This window comes from Conger conger, chromosome 18 (assembly GCF_963514075.1).
Source record: "Conger conger chromosome 18, fConCon1.1, whole genome shotgun sequence".
NCBI classification, from domain to species: Eukaryota; Metazoa; Chordata; class Actinopteri; order Anguilliformes; family Congridae; genus Conger; species Conger conger.
The window spans coordinates 18,968,652-18,986,855 of NC_083777.1; the positions used below are offsets into that span (position 1 = coordinate 18,968,652).

General features: G+C 39.6%; 1 protein-coding gene across 1 annotated transcript; it reads left to right on the plus strand.

Annotated features, from left to right (window-relative positions):
* Window positions 1-6,907: 6,907 nt before the first annotated feature.
* Window positions 6,908-16,679, plus strand: LOC133118182 (leucine-rich glioma-inactivated protein 1-like). Its single transcript, XM_061227985.1, has 8 exons — window positions 6,908-7,587; window positions 7,891-7,962; window positions 9,874-9,945; window positions 10,037-10,108; window positions 11,982-12,053; window positions 13,865-14,034; window positions 14,599-14,763; window positions 15,295-16,679. The coding sequence occupies exons 1-8, from the start codon at window positions 7,397-7,399 to the stop codon at window positions 16,110-16,112; spliced, it is 1,632 nt and encodes a 543-aa protein (XP_061083969.1). The 5' UTR covers window positions 6,908-7,396; the 3' UTR covers window positions 16,113-16,679.
* Window positions 16,680-18,204: the final 1,525 nt, after the last annotated feature.

Here is an 18,204-nt window from a genome sequence, read left to right on the forward strand (position 1 = left end):
ATAAGGGAACTGGGTGATGGGCTAGGCCAGGGTCTGAGCCGGCTGGAGGACTTTAGTGGCTCATTTCTGAGCTCAGTGCATTTAGATCACCAAAGGGTGAGCAGGAACGTCACCGCTAAGCTGAAAGTGAAGTCTGGGAGATGCATTCTGACAGATGGTGTGCAAACATTGCAGGTCAACATGAAGGAGGAGGAGGAGGAGGAGGAGGAGGGAGAATGTCTTCTCTCAGCTGTTCCCCACCGTCGAAGAAAGCCCCTTTCACAGGTCATATGGTGGGGCTACAAGAGCATTAGCGACAAATCAGGAGGCTGCTCGACCACCGCTTCAACCAGGAAGCTGCACAGGTTGATGTCACAGGTTCACGTGATAATGGAAAAGATGGTGAGTATTGGATTTGTCATAAAATTACACTTTAAAGCAGTCAAATATAAAAAATCTGAGGAAAATATGCGATCCGCTGTTAATGTCTGTTTCGATTGAAAGATGTTAACTGATTTATAACACATATGCTCAAATCTGAACAAATGTTCAAACATTTACCAAAATGATCAATAATAAAATTGCAATTCAGAAAGATGCTTTCTAACTTCTAACCTGTCAAATTATGATGGATAAGGACACTGTATGTCATAAATATTTGCACTACTGAACCCCACAGAATACTGATGGATAGATCTGTACTACTAAACCCCACAGAATACTGATGGATAGATCTGTACTAGTAAACCCCACAGAATACTGATTTCTCTGTGTGTACCTAAGCAAGCACTCCCATTTCTAGAGTGTCCCAATCCAGGCTGTTCTTAAGAGGTAGGGTGGGATGGGATGAGCGGGGTTTTTCCTATGAGGTGACTTTTGCGTGCAGAGAAAGCACTTAAGTGCTTCTGAAACAAGCACATTATGATCCGCTAAGCAGATTTGAACTCGAGGAACCTATGATTTCCGACTTCTGTGCTTCAGGTGTTCATAAGCACAGTTTGCAAACTGGTATCAGGATTTTTTAAATTCAATGTGTAGAGCATAACCAGTGTCTTGGTGGGTTGAATGACCTGTAGGGTACTTATGTCACCCTGTTTTACTCCCTGCATAGTAGGATTTACACTGACCTGATGTTGTGAGGCAGGAACAAGACATGAATAGCCATTTGTAGCCAGTGATCATTTGTAAAGAAAATTAGCAAATGACCCAGTGAATTCACAAAAGTTTATGAAATACACATAGAATACACTGTTCAACTTTATCCTCAATATAACACTTACATTAATAAATAGGAAACAAAAGAATGGGAAACTCATGTGAGCACGCATACTCACAAAGACACACACACACCCACACCCACACACATTAAGTTGTCATGTGTAAATGCAAATGCTTACATGCAGCTGGGTAATATGTGCATTGCAAAGCTGCAAAGCGTTTAAACTGAACAAATACTTATGAATATACAGATCATGATAATGCATTTCTTACTGTATATAATCTCCTGACCGATCAAAGATCAAAGATATTTTTCAGTACTCTCTGGCAGATGCTTAAAAAGCACTTTTACCATTTTTTTTTCATTTCATCGCTGACTCATTTTAGGATTTTGAGGTTTACAAGTACATATTATTTCCGAATATGCAGGAGTGTATCACTCCACTTTCCAAATCGTTAGTAATATTTATAGTCAATTTCACAATAAAGCATGAATTATTTTCAACGGTGAATCCACTTCTTCACCGAGTATGACGTGTTGCTTTCTCCTGGGGCAACTTTCGGGTGAATTGAGCACGAGGTCACTGAAATGCAAGCGATTACCTGATTCTGCCGCCCTCTAGTGGAGAGGAAGTGAACACTCATTACACTCCCTCCTGATTTCCCCTGCCCCTCCTTTCTGATATCCCTATCCTTGTCTAACCCCCCCCCCAAAAAAAAACAAAAAAACAATTGCACTTCTGATGACAACTATGTTAGAACAGCATTTCCTGTGTATTTTGCTAGTTTCTGGATGTGATGCTCTGACTTATGGTAGAACCTATGCACTTGTAAGTCGCTTTGGATTAAAAGCGTCTGCCAAATGACTAAAATGTAAATGTAAAATGTCATTACATTTAAATATCTAATGGAAAAAATGGTACTGTACTCAGAGTATGCAACGGATATTATGGTACTTGAGGTAATGAGAAGTTGCATGTGCTACAGTAATCTGTGTTTGAATGTTTTTGTTTAATACCCATGGGGTTGCTCATTTCAGGTGAAGAGGTTGCTTTATTCATGTTGAACAAGCAAATAGACTGAACTTTTAAGAAAATGCATTAATTAAAATACACAACTAAAAAAATAGTATTTAAAAAAAGAAAGATTTTATCGTACCTGTGGCAGAGCGCAAGTACAATCACACCTGCATTAGGTTCAGTTTCACTAAGTGTACCCTACCACTTTGACAAAACATCACACCTTGTATACCTTTTCAATAGTACAAATTGCACAAATTAATTTCATGACTTTTTTAGATTACAGACCTGTAGATTACAGGCAGCTAGCACATCAGTAAAATGAGCTCAAATATATACTTTCACAAAATGACAGACAGTTTTATCTAGATTTGTGTCTAAAGATACCTCACGTTTCTTAGCAGTATTTTTCATATTTCTAATAGTATATACTCAAAGACCATAGCTTTAGTAGGAAAGTAACCCGAAAAGATTCACAATAATATTATATGATCACTTTTTAGAAAATCAACTCTTAGAAAAGAGAAGCTGAACTGCATTTGCCCCCTAAGTGCTCAATTTCCATTGCCCTTTAACAATGGCAAGGATCCTATGGTTTATATATATATACACACACACAGTGGTGTGAAAAAGTGTTTGCCCCCTTCCTGATTTCTTATTTTTTTGCATGTTTGTCACACTTAAATGTTTCAGATCAAACATATTTAATATTAGTCAAAGACAACACAAGTAAACACAAAACGCAGTTTTTAAATGAAGGTTTTTATTATTAAGGGAGAAAAAAAATCCAAACCTACATGGCCGTGTGAAAAAGTGATTGCCCCCTAAACCTAATAACTGGTTGGGCCACCCTTAACAGCAACAACTGCAATCAAGCGTTTGCGATAACTTACAGTCTCTTACAGCGCTGTGGAGGAATTTTGGCCCACTCATCTTTGCAGAATTGTTGTAATTCAGCCACATTGGAGGGTTTTCGAGCATGAACCACCTTTTTAAGGTCATGCCACAGCATCTCAATAGGATTCAGGTCAGGACTTTGACTAGGCCACTCCAAAGTCTTCATTTTGTTTTTCTTCAGCCATTCAGAGGTGGACTTGCTGGTGCGTTTTGGATCATTGTCCTGCTGCAGAACCCAAGTTCGTTTCAGCTTGAGGTCACGAACAGATGGCCGGACATTCTCCTTCAGGATTTTTTGGTAGACAGCAGAATTCATGGTTCTATTTATCACAGCAAGTCTTCCAGGTCCTGAAGCAGCAAAACAGCCCCAGACCATCACACTACCACCACCATATTTTACTGTTGGTATGATGTTCTTTTTCTGAAATGCGGTGTTACTTTTACACCAGATGTAATGGGACACACACCTTCCAAAAAGTTCAACGTTTGTCTCGTCAGACCACAGAGTATTTTCCCAAAAGTCTTGGGGATCATCAAGATGTTTTCTGGCAAAATTCAGACAAGCCTTAATGTTATTTTTGCTCAGCAGTGGTTTTCGTCTTGGAACTCTGCCATGCAGGCCATTTTTGCCCAGTCTCTTTCTTATGGTGGAGTCATGAACACTGACCTTAACTGAGGCAAGTGAGGCCTGCAGTTCTTTGGATGTTGTTGTGGGGTCTTTTGTGACCTCTTGGATGAGTCGTCGCTGCACTCTTGGGGTAATTTTGGTCGGCCGGCCACTCCTGGGAAGGTTCACCACTGTTCCATGTTTTCGCCATTTGTGGATAATGGCTCTCACTGTGGTTCGCTGGAGTCCCAAAGCTTTAGAAATGGCTCTATAACCTTTTCCAGACTGATAGATCTCAATTACTTTCTTTCTCATTTGTTCCCGAATTTCTTTAGATCTCAGCATGATGTCTAGCTTTTGAGGATCATTTGGTCTACTTCACTTTGTCAGGCAGGTCCTATTTAAGTGATTTCTTGATTGAGAACAGGTGTGGCAGTAATCAGGCCTGGGTGTGGCTAGAGAAATTGAACTCAGGTTTGATAAACCACAGTTAAGTTATGTTTTAACAGGCGGGGCAATCACTTTTTCACACAGGGCCATGTAGGTTTGAATTTTTTTTCTCCCTTAATAATAAAAACCTTCATTTAAAAACTGCATTTTGTGTTTACTTGTGTTGTCTTTGACTAATATTTAAATTTGTTTGATGATCTGAAACATTTAAGTGTGAGAAACATGCAAAAAAATAAGAAATCAGGAAGGGGGCAAACACTTTTTCCCACCACTGTATGTATAGTTTGGTTTACACGTGCAATTATATCATATGATTGTATCATATACATCATGCCCCTATTATATAATATATAAAAATAATAAATATTATTATTAGTATTATTATCATAGAGGCATGACATGGAAATTGCACTTGTAAACCAAACTAAACAGCATCACTGTCAAAACATAAGGAGCTTTATTCTAATTAGGATCACAATAACCATCAGCGGTGAGAGGCAGCTGCTGATATTCAATTCCATTTTACAGAAGACTGTCGCAAAGACGTTTTACAGAGTAGCAAAAGAGCAAACACCAGACCTGAACCTCCAAAATAGCAAACATATGAGGTAAAAAAAATACTAAATACTCCCTAGTGGGGAGAAAAACCCACAAACAGTGGTGAGAGAAAAAACTCCCCGATGGGAAGAAATGTCAGGCTCCCCCAGCTTTAGAGGGGGAGCCTGTAGGTGGTTCGCTTTCACCACCTACATGGTGAACAGGTTAAAATTTAGAACAAGTTTTCATTAAGTTTCTATGCTTGAAGCCTTTCTGGCTCATTTCATGCACATCAACCCCATATAATTTGTAGGTGATGAACTTTATTGAATGGAACAAAGATCTGTCTATTTTCATATTCCTTCTGGGGTTCCCAAAATAAACAGTCAGCTGTTGTTCCTCGGGCCAGGAAGTATTGGAAATCTCTATGTGAAAATGAGAGGTCTTCCCAGAAATGTCAGATTGAGCAAATAAACACATTCATCTTGACCACGCATTTGCTGCTGGATTTACGACCAGAATATGCACCATTCTCGGAGTGCTCTGCTGTTGACAGCATCGGCCTGCTACCCGCACAAAGACCCGAGACCTCACACTAAACCGCAGTTTGAAAAGTATGCAAAATTTTACACCAGTTTTTTATTTAAGGAATCTAGAATGAAATGCAGACAGTTGGGTCACATACTTGGGGAATAGAATGTCTTGAATACAAGATACTGTGTGTGTGTGTGTGTGTGTGTGTGTGTGTGTGTGTGTGTGTGTGTGTGTGTGTGTATGTGTGTGTGTGTGTGTGTGTGTGTGTGCATGAGGTGACCCACCCCCCCCCCACCCCCCCACACAAAAAAGAATGCAGCTTCAAAATGAAAGAAAGCAAGTGTGACACATTCTTCTTCTGTTCATATTAATGTTTATTTTTGTCTTATATTTTACATTTATTGTCATCTTTAATTGTTGTTTTTATTGTCTCCTTTTATTACTACACTGTTGGGCGCACTGTATGTAGTTCTTTCTTACACCTGTAATGAGAAGAATGGCAAACTTAAAGTTGAACTTGAAACTCAAACTTGCTTGACACCTGCTAAATCTTTATTCATTACAGAGGGATAAACAGATGTCACCTTATCAAATCCCCAGGAGAAAGAGGACCTTTTAAAAAACTGCAGAGCAACTACAGATAGGCTACTTCCTCATTCATTAACACCTGACACTGCGGTATGTGCAAAAGCTTTCAGAGGTACTGCGCATGGTATTAATTACCGAGCAAGTCATAAACATGTCATGTGTACACTGTTAGTGCTAGATTTGGAAAGGAAAGCAGAATGATATAAGAGCATTGGTCCTGACTTGCCATAGTAATGATGTTGCATGTGTGACCACATTAGCTTGTACAGTATTTACATGTAGGCTATGTATGTTAGGCATTTGGCTGATGCTTGTACTGTATACAGGATAACACAGCTTATTGAAATGATCCCACACTCTCTCAACTTTTTATGTAACAAGAGTGGTGAAAGAGATGCTCTTCCATATTGTGTGGAAGAGACAAGAAGACAACTATCCAACATTCTTTTGTAAATAAGATCCTGATTTAAAAATAAGAGGCACCGCACTTGCTGCCAGAACAACAGTGCGCCTTTTCAGTGTTCTCACAGAGAAAAACAGGGTGAACGCTTCCCAGTCTTGGAACAGAACAGAACTCCACTTTTATTAAGGCTGCTGGGTCAGATCCCCCGGCGAACATAACAAAGACTGGCCATTTACCACCATCTGCATGTTAAAATTGGCCGATTCGCAGCGTGCTTAGCAACCAAGAAACTTGGCAGTGTACTGCAACTATGGTCTTGATCTCACCAGCGTTGAGCAAAAATGATGGTAGAGATTAATATGTCTTTGCCGCATTTAGAATATTTAAAATAGACAAATTGCAAATAAATGACTTTCAAACTAAATGTATTCGACCAAGAATATTATCAAATTAGATATACGATTAGATATAGTAATCACCTAGTCCGCACCCCCCTCCCCCTCCCCCTCCCACCCACACACACACAGACACATCGTGGCTTTCATATTTTCTATTAAAGCTCTAGAGTGTGGGTGGGGACAGGAATGGTGGTGGGCTTGTTATCTCCGAGAATAAAAAATCATTGATAGGTCCGCCTACCCTTGTGCAATAAAAGTGTTTACCAGGGCAGAGACAACAGGAGTAGCCAATTGCAGCGTGGTCGATTAATTTATGATACGGTCGTCTCCGTAGCTTTACAGTGATGCACAATTTGAGGCATACTGTGCTCATAACTAGTGTCAGTTCTAACACTGGGAGCATTGTCTCGTCCAGTTAATCTGCCCATTTGCCTTTGGAATACAATTTTGATGCAATGCCAATTGGTATTTTCCCCGGGTATTATTGGTTCGCATCTTTCCGTTACATCTGCTTTTATTCCACCCAGTCATTGGAATAGAGCACCTCGCAGAACGAATCGCTTGGATGAACGCCGGGTTACAGGGAATCGGCTACAGCTCAGTTGCAGTCACTTCCACGGCAACGTGAGAGGCAAATATAGACGCGAAAACTGAAGAAAAGGCTTGTTCGGCCGCTGAGAAACGAGCAAATAAATTTACAACAGATAATCTGGTTCATGTTCAGGAATATTCGACGCGCTGGTTGTTACCAGAGTGGCTCAAAAGGATGGGATATGTCAACAAATTCTTCAAAAGATGCACTTTCTTGCTGTGGATTTCTTCTGTTTTGCTTCTAGTTGAGAGTAAGAGAACGAGACAACCCCGTTGTCCCATGTCTTGTACATGCACCAAAGATAATGCCCTGTGTGAAAATACAAGGCTGATTCCTCGCAGCTTTCCTCCCGATGTCATTTCATTGTAAGTGCTCATGGATACGCATGGCATATTCGCACAGTTTCAATCAAAATGCGGAAGACATGCATGTTAAAAAAAACCAAAAAAACAGATAGCCTACGCATTTATTTAAACCTTGTAACCATTATGCAATTTTACCACAATTCGATTTCGTGGTCAGTGTGAATTGTTTTTATCGGCTCATATCCCAATACAACACTGTAGGGAATAGCGCGATGAAAAGGATGCAATTTTGTTCATATAGCCAAAATGTGTTCCATTGTACCGTATCCTGAGTCCGTGTAACGGTACTTTCCTCTTTTCAAGATCTTTTGTGAAGTCCGAATTCAGCGAAATCCCTGGAAGAAGCTTCATTCACTCCCCCGCCCTCCATCTACTGTGAGAGTTTATTCGTTTATATAGCCTATTTTCTGTTGTAGGCTACATTGTTGTATGCTTCGTGACAAGGATACGTTCTATTTTAAGTGATGATCGCCATGTTTTATTGGACAAAGGTTTGAGCCCAACGAGCCACATTTTTAGGTGCTACATTACTGTTTTACAGTGATTCGTGGCTGCAGCATGGTTGGAATATTTATTTGGAATTTAGAAAGGGCGTTTCCGATAAGAAGGCAATGCAGTGACTGAAAATGAGATACAGCCTACTCGCTGCAGTGGGATATGTGTTCTCTGCAAACATCACTTTTGCTGTATTGCAGAGTTAAATGATTAATCTAGGCAATTAGCATCCCAACTTATGTTTACAGCATCCAGCCCCCACATTGGTGAGCTTTACGAATTAAGTTTCATTACCCATAACAAATTGAGCTACAGTAGCTATAGGGCTTTATTTTTCTGTCATACAGTATAAGCCAGGGAATAGAACTACTGCCTGACGGTTCCCGCAGCGTGGTTAACCACCACGTTAATAGGTTGCCAAACAAATTGATTTTGGGTTCACAAAACATTTATTCTGACTTCATATTTTATCAAGAGTCTGAACAGAAACCTTTAAAGGCTTTAATGTAGCCTACTGTACAGTGGTGTCAACACAAATTTGCGAATACCTTAGGCCTACTTGTATAAGAGTCTGAGATTACCAGAAATAAAGACTGTAAGACTGAATTCTGTTTTTAATATAAATAGTCACAACCACACAGAGCATAAACACATTGCAAATACCATTTTTGTTCCACGTAAGCATACATGTACCGAGTATTATCAGAAAGAATGATTGATTACTTATAGATTCATATTTTGTCATACAGTACATTGGACTTTTCCTGTATTTTAATGCGAAATTCTCAATTTTCTAAATAGTTTATTATTTTAAGCAATCATTTTACACATCATAAGTTCTATTTACTCATTTTCACAGAAAAAAACACAGAGATGATAAAAGGGTTGGTGGTTCATAGTATTCTCTTTTCTTTCATTTGACTGAACAGGACTCAAGCTGCTTTGTTCTTTGCTCTCTGCACACATTGTGCAGGGCACTAAACTGTGTAGCAGACCAGAACTCGCCGCCACACTAGTGAACATGTAGAATGTGTGCAGTGAGGAAAACCTTTCAGAATGTCTGCAGGGAACAGAACCGAGACAGTGACAAAGACAACACAGCAAACATCTGGCTGCTGCCTTTTTTAAAGCTGTCCCTGTGCTGTTAAAACTTTTTTGTCCTCCCCTGAAAGATGTGCGTTGGCTTTTCCTCTCTTTCAGTAAGTGTGATCCCGTGTTCTTTTCCTCATGGGGAACCGGCGGGTGGGGCTCTAAAATCTCTCTCGGAATGTCACGCGTAGATGAAGCTGTCACAACTCATATGTACTTGCATAGTGACGAAAGTACAACGATTCTCCAGAGACAAGGATCAATACTACCGAGCACATTGCCAACAATATCACAAAATCCTTAGCCAGTTTGGACCTTCTGTCAGTAACTACAGGGAGGTGACCGAATGACAAAAAACTGAGAAGAATAAAAGCTGATTAGCAAACATTGGCTCATAATATTGGACAAATTTGAATAATTATGCATATGAATCTAAGCTTGAAAGGCATCGCCTGAACTCAATATAAGATGTAAGGTGTTTGTCAAGACCAGTTAGTTTGCATTAGAGCTCATGCACAGACACAGTCCCCTGACTGTTTATAGTAATGAATAACATAGCAAGTAGCTTTGCAATAGCTCTTTGCATTGTTCTGTTTCGCTGGTGTACATTTGCACTTGGCTCATGTCTTTTACATCTGCTCCTCATTTCAACAGATTCTGATTGAACTTTCATATGTTTTGGTAACATTGCCCTTTTCATAGTTTGTTTACAGCCAATTCTTTGGATTCTATAAATGAAGATGCTTTCCTTGGTCTTCCACATTTGGAATATCTGTAAGTTTTGCTAATCTATTTTGTATTGTATAACATTTCATATTGATTAAAAGTTTCTTTAGTTGTAATCTTGTATTATGCTCTCTCACAGGTTTATTGAAAACAACAAAATCAAGTCCATATCACCTTATGCTTTCCGAGGTCTAAAATCTCTGCTACACTTGTAAGTATTCTTTGTTTCCTCTTTGAAAAGCAGCACTTATTGTAATAGAATGAATATTTAATGCTAGGTTTAAAGCAGGAGCTAACATGCAGTCCATATCAATAGAAGGAAATGTGAATGAAGGAGTGAATGGACAGGGAGGTGAAGCAGCTCGAGATCTTTGGCTCTGAAGTTTTGCAGCAAATGTATTTTCAATATCCTCTTTGAAAGTTCGAATGCAAATATTTAAGCAGCCAATCATGTGACAGCAAGTACAGTTATAAAAGCATGTGCAGACATGGTCAAGAGGTTCAGCTGTTGTTCAGACAAATGTCAGAATGGGGAAGAAATGTGATCTAAGTGATTTTGACGTGGAATGAGTGTTGGTGCCAGACAGGGTGGTTTAAATATCTCAGATCTCCTGGGATTTTCACGTACAACAGTCTGTAGAGTTTGCAGAGAATGGTGCGAAAAACAAAAAACATCCAGTGAGCAGCAGTTCTGCGGGCAGAAATGCCTTGTTAATGAGAGAGCTCAGAGGAGAAGGGCCAGACTGGTCAAAGGGGACAGGAAGGTGACAGTAACACAAATAATCACACATTACAACAGTGGTATGCAGAAGAGCACCTCTGAACACAATTCATCAAACCTCTTAAGTGGATAGGCTACAGCAGCAGAAGACTAATAAGTCAATGATAATTACCTAATTAAGTTCTCACTGAGTACATGTTGGAATCTGGTCATGCAGTATACTGAACTGTCCTGTTAAATGTGCAGAATAGGCTCAGAGATCAAAAGTATACCAGTGAAAACCTGCTGGTATGACCATATTGTCCCTAAAGTCCTCAGATTGTTTTGAATCATGTGCTATATGTATATGATATTATTAAAACCCACAAAGATCAGTGATAGGTACATATGTTTTTTGTTTAAAACATATAATAGTGAATTATAGAATTATAATAGTGTAAACCTTCACAATGGTTGAGTCACAACACACTGCCGTGGCTCTCAATGAAACATTACAAGTGAAAAACATCTGTCTGTGCTTTTTCAAATTGTGTGCATTCCAGAAGTTCATTCTTGCGACTCTTACTTTTGCTAATTCCAATAGCTGGGGTTTTTGAAGAGTAATCAAACACTGTTAACAGGAAAGAGTAACTTGATTCTACTTTCTCAATATAACTAAGAATGTTGTGGCTATGAAGACATAGATAAAAATAGACCCTGCTGTGACCTTAGACTACTCTTCTTCCAAACCACCAAGGAGTATTTTTCCCGACAACTGTTTTGCGGTTAACAGACTGTCATTTTAAATATCGCTTTGACCACACCGACATTTGAAATGTACTGTGATCTATAAGAATTGTTTACTGAATTGCAAAATGAGCTTCTGCATAATATTCAGCCATCAAAGTTTTGAGTACTGTAAATTGCTTTCTTTTTGCTTTGGAGAAAAGGTATGCAAGATGCGCAGTAAAATTCCATGCACAGTGTGCTTCAAACAGGCCGTAAATTAAACCCAGCTGCAAAATATTTAGGCCTTTTCATGACCCACAGAATAAAGTGTTACTTTCTTATTTGCACTCAGGTTCTACATACAGTATGCTACCATTTTTTCTTGTTCTGCCTGGTGTCATTTTGTAAATAGAAATGAAAATTACAGTGGGGATTAAAGGTTATTACAGTAAATAATTAGTCTTAATTGTAGAGACAAAGATCAACCCAAGTCGACAACATACAAAATAGATATCTCTATTAAAAAATTTCAGTAATTAATAAAATAATTTCCCATGTTGCATAAACTGTGAGAAGTAGTTGATGAAGCTAGGCTGAGCTTCATGTGCTGAAGAAGCTCAGTCCATGTTAAACTGTTTTATTTTGCATTCATCAGGAGCCTGGCCAACAATAATCTACAGACTCTACCCAAAGATGTCTTTAAGGGCATGGAGGCACTGACAAAAGTGTAGGTATTCCTTTTCTTCTTCTGTTCTTTTCATTTATCTGATCGTTTAAACCAGGGGTGCGCAACAAAGGGCTGATCCGGTTCAGGATTTCGTGCCAATTTCTGCTCGTAATAATTTAATTAGGTCAATTATATCTTGAGCAGGCTTCATTAGTCATCAGTTACAGACTGTGACTGTTTCCTAAATGCTTTACTGTGGCTAGATAAAGATATGAACGAGCTTTGGCACGTAAAATGTTTAGGAAACAAAGCCAGAGAAATTGGTTGGAACAAAAACCAGGATACAACCTGCCCTCTAGGACTGGAACTGTCCGTGTATACCCATGATTTAGATACCCATGATTTTATATAACACCCAAAATCAGTATGTAAGTCACTATGTAAGTCGACTCTTTGGTGCTTTTTTGTCCAGTCTTTATTGACATCAGTTTCATTTTGTGTTGCTTGGCTTTGCTCAAAACTATTAACACCATTTCAAGGCTTAAAGAAGCTAAGAAAATGGCCTCTGTGTAGATGGAGTAGCCTGTCTTCAACAGTCCCCTATGTGACATGTCATTCTTAAATAGTTTGAGGACGCAATATGAAAATACACTTTATAGTTGGACTTGATTAAAAGTGTATGCATTTGATTATATGTGATGTTATGTTGATGTTGATGATGATGATGATTATTATCATTATTATTATTATTACCTCCGCCAAGGAGGTTATTAATGATGTCCGTGCATCCGTTGGTTTGTCCGACCGTGGCAGACATATCTGGAAGAGTAATGGCCAGATTGCCATGAAATTTGCTGCACTCTCAGGTTCCCTAGAGGAACTATACATTCTGCTGACCATGTTACCTTTCCTCTAGCGCTGCCATCAGGCCAAACTTTCAAATTGTGATCAATATATCTCTAAAAGCAATAGCAGGATTGCCCATGAAATATGCTGTGCACATTCATGTTCCCATGAGGAAGAAACCAATTGATTTTGGTGACCACATTACCTATTCTCTGGCACCACCATCAGGCCAAGCATATCAGATGTGATAACTGGGTTGCAAACATTTCCTGTGTGTATTCATGTGATGGGAGATTGTTGTGCCTTAGAGGTGGGCTGCACTCTACTGCTCTACTGAGTGCATTCTTTCTTTCTTCTTCGTCATATTATTATTATTATTATTATTATTATTATTATTATTATTATAAAGCCATCATATGTTTAGTGCATAATCACCAGAGCAGTGTTGAAATGGAGAAACACAGAGCCTCAGTCTGACAGTTGGCTGTGTGGGAAGTGCTATGGCCTGTAAATAACTGTACTGGACAGTACTCCATTTTGAACTGTTTGTTCCCTCATTTCTTCCACTGATGAAGCTTAGGCTGCATGGTGGTGTTAATCAGCAGGTGCTAAAGTTACCCAGACCCCAGCAGACGACTGTAGGTGTTGAAATGGCACCAGTCACACCGACTGCTGAGATGGTGGCTCTTATTTGTTATTACAGTAAATCAGCTGGAGAGGGCCCACAAAAAAAACTAGTTGGATTAAAAAAGTTGGGCTCCGTGCAATACTCTTTTAGGGGCCCCTAAATTCCTAGATATGCCCCAGACTACAGAGGTTCCAAAATTGTGCTCCCCAGCAAACTTGGAAAAATATAGTCCAATTTTCCTAATGCTGTTTTTTAATTGAGACTTTTACATTTCATAAACTTTGCTGACACACTCGCTGATCTAGAGTAACAGATCACAGTTTGCATACATTTACATTACTTTTTGCTGCTGGATGTGTGCGCATCTCTGGTTAATGTGCGCGTTTCATCCCCGCAGGGATCTTCGGGGAAACATCTTTAACTGTGACTGCAAACTCAAGTGGCTGGTGGACTGGATGTATCGCACAAACGCTACAGTGGATGAAATGTTCTGCAATAGCCCCCCTCTCTACCAAGGGAAGAAAATCAATGACCTGGTACCTCAGTCCTTTGACTGCATAACAACAGGTGACACCAACATTAATGGATTCATACTTATCAAGTATCAAATTTGGGCTGTAATGTCTCATTGTACTGGTTATGAACTTGGGAGTTGGCACCCAAAATGTTTAGGCTAGTTCATAAAGAGATAAAATAATATTGGTTTAAATATTACTGTTGTTGCTAAGCCACAAAAAAATGTTGTGATACTCTTGACAGTTTTTTTGCTCTTCAAAAACCATTGAATGAGTTGAGTGTTAAAATCTTGAGCACATGAGCAGTAACTGGATTCTCTTAAATATGATATGAACCTTTTAGTTTGCCGTTTTATTGAATACAATCTTTTGAATAATGTATGAATAAAAAAAAATCATTTTTTGAAACTTTAATAGTCCAAGAGACGGTTGAGATTATTTTATTTGGATCTAAAGGTCAAAGGTCAATTGAAAAGTTTTTTATCTAATATAACCCTGCGATGAACAGTTATTACTCCTGTTCTGTGTATTTCTGACTGATGTCTAAACAATTAAGTATTTAATTCCTGTTTCTTTGGGAGAGTTTACCTGCTTACTTTGTTCTGTTGCTTTACAGAATTTGCTTCCTACCAGTCGCTGAAGTTTGAGTCCATATCAGCGGAGTCCTTCTCCTTTGCTGGTGATGAATATGTAGTGTTTGCCCAGCCTTTCATTGGGAAATGCAGCTTCCTGGAGTGGGACCATGTTGAGATGGTTTTCCGCAATTATGACAACATCGACAGTGAGTCCATCCGCACACAGCCAAAAAAGTGCTGCTTGTTTGTGCTCGCAAGTATGAATGAATGAATGTGTGTGGTTGCATGCGATCAAGTTCCAAAAACGATTTGCGAAGATTGTTTAATTTAATTGTTAGGATTGGCTGTCAACAGAATGTGGCTGTTTATGCTATTCAATACATTTGACAAACCAATACAACAAAAACATGAAATGAATTGAAACAAGCAGTCTATTCAAATACACTGCCTGGTTGTGTACTCAGTATAACTGTCTTCTGTAATGGAAAGTGGACAGCTTGAATGCCTGTTCTCACAAAATAAGGTGAGAAGTACAGAACAAAACTGAAGCAGAGCTATATTTGCTCCAAACGGAGGAGTTGAGATTACAGATACCAGCACTGCCATCAATGATTTCTTTTAGGCATTGTGGTAAAATTCCGTCCTGTATTTTGCAACAACAAAGTGTAGAAATTTGAATGCATTTTTCCGTAGCTAGTTTCTTTGATGCTACATATTATTCCCTTCTATTTTCACAGGCACTTCGACCGTCATGTGCAAACCCCTCGTCATCGAGAAGCAGCTATTCATCATAGTGGCCCAGCTGTTTGGCGGATCTCACATTTACAAGCGGGACATCTCCGCCAACAAGTTCATCAAGATCCAGGACATTGACATCCTGAAGATCAGGAAACCCAACGACGTGGAGACCTTCCACATCGATGGCGAGCACTTCTTCATTATCGCCGACAGCTCCAAGGCGGGCTCCACCACCGTGTACAAGTGGAACGGCAACGGCTTCTACTCGCACCAGTCCCTGCACCCGTGGTTCCGCGACACGGACGTGGAGTACCTGGAGATCGCCAACAAGCCCCACCTCATCCTCTCCAGCAGCTCCCAAAGGCCCGTGGTGTACCAGTGGAGCAAGAGCCAGAAGCTGTTCGACCGCCGCACGGACATCCCCGACATGGAGGACGTGTACGCCGTCAAGCACTTCCGGGTGAAGGCCGAGCTCTTCCTTTGCCTCACGCGGTTCATCGGCGACTCCAAGGTGATGCGCTGGGACGGCTCCATGTTCGGCGAGCTGCAGACCATGCCATCACGGGGCTCCATGGTCTTCCAGCCCTTTGCCGTGTCCGAGTGGCAGTACGCCGTGCTGGGCAGCGACTACTCCTTCACGCAGGTCTACCGCTGGGACCCCAAAAAGGGCCAGTTCGTCCACTTCCAGGAGCTCAACATTCAGGCCCCGAGAGCCTTCTCGCCCATCTCAATCGATAACCGGCAGTTTCTGATGGCTTCCAGCTTCAAAGGGAAAACTCAGATATATGAACACCTTATAATTGACTTGAGCCAATAGATTCTGGCGAGGCGTTTCGACGAAAACAGCGGGGAGGATGGCCCCGCAGACTTGTCGTTGGATTATATGCATGATAAAGTCCACTAATAAACCATCCGTATGAATGCCTGGCTAGAAATGTCCATCTTGAGTCAACATCTAGTGCTTTTTGAACTACTTAATTGTTTGAAATGAAAGCCATTCATATTCTCTGCAGTTATACATATCTTCGCAATTGCATCTTTCGCCGAGTGAAAAGGAAAGAAACGTACTTTTTAATATATTTATTAACCTATTTGGAAGAGGAAGTAAATCTGCCAAATAAACTGTTTACATTTTCTGTCTTACCAGTTGTACGCAAAATTATTTATAAATTAAGCTTTTGTAAATACAAGGGACCATGCCAATAGGAGAATTATTTGATAAGGCGGTTGTTACCATTTTAAATTCATATTTGTATAGTAAAATAAACTGACATGTTGCAATGCAAACTTAGATGTTGTTGCGTAGAAAATTATTCTTGGCAACTTGGATTTTTATTGTTGCTTGTTTGTATGAACTGTATAGTACTAATAAATATTACTAATGAAACAACTGTGTTTTTCTTCAGAATAGTTGTATAATGTAATATTTTACTCAAGAAATCTTCACACAACACAAAGTTTGCTCATTACAGTACAAAAATGACACATTAGCTTGTAGTACATCTTCATGTAGTTGTTTTTGGCAATATTATGTCACCATAAAGAATTTCAGTTCACAGTCAAACATGAAACATTTGAATCTTTAAAAAGTTCTTTCACTTTTAAAGATCATTTACAAATGAGAACATGTTTATTAAACTGTACAGAGCAGTTGTTGGATACTATGTTAACCGTAGAAGTGCACATTCTTGAATTTAAAGCTTATCACACCTTCCCATTCAAAGACAATGCTTTCATCAGAGGCTTTACCCAGAGGTGCAGAAAGTTAAATATTTCAATACATATGAGACTTTTGATATATACAGCATTCTATTAGTCAATATTTTCATCCTGTAAAGCCATTGAAATGGGTAAATTGTGCTATGTGACAATACTACAAGATAAGAAATACATATGTTTTTCTAAACCACAAGCTTGATTATTCTCAAGTAACGCTGCATCTGTGTTTTTTTTCAATGCTAAGTGGACACCTCATCATCAGGATCTCACTGGACGGAAGTCTGTACCTCCGTGGACAAACAATACACAAAATGGTATTTCACTTTCTGAAGCTTTGATATTATTTCACTTTTTGTGTACACTTTCATTTGGCCCAGTTTTTGTGTGCAATGAGGAATATTTTACATACAGATTTTTACAAAGACCTGGTCAGCATGATTTAAAACCAAGAAAGCGCACTTTGAGTAACTTGTACTGCAGTTTCCAGAGTTTCCAAGCAGCTTGTACTGCAGTTTCCAGAGGCTGCACAGATAGGTTGTACATTCATTTTGTTGTGTTTATTAGCAAGTATAAACACAAAAATCCCTTTTGAAGCTTGTGCTTTCTTTCCTTCCCAATTCAAAAGCAGCTCAAGCTCCTTGCTCCCAAGGTCACGGGTCAGGGAGGTGTGCTTCAGATGCAGCTGGCCTGGCCAGACCAGGTGTGCTGACAGAATGGATTACTCTGCATTAGTCTGCATTTTTAAACCACGGGAGTAGCTGAACAACAAGAACTGCCCGAGGTACAGGCCTACATCTTCCTATCCACTGTTCCTATGGGTATAAAAAAGAATCAGCCACTACGTTTAATTAGATACTGCAAGCATACAGAAGGTCTTTGTCTGCTGTAATTTTGGGAATCAGAATTAGTCAGCCATTGCTTCTTTTTCACTCTGTAGACTGGCTGCCAGCTGCGCAGTTCTCTCTCCTGAAAATGGGTTTTGATTGATATTTGGGGGGAGGGGAAATCATAAGCATCTGGCAACATTAATTAGGTGCTGAGCCTGCGACTAAATGTTTCCATGGAGGGTAATGGGGCCCAGCTACAGCTCATTTCAGTTATAACTGTCAGCGTAAATGCATCTGTGGGACTATTGGCAGTTATGTGTATATGGTACAGAGGGGCTTACACAAACTTTACACGAGGTTAAA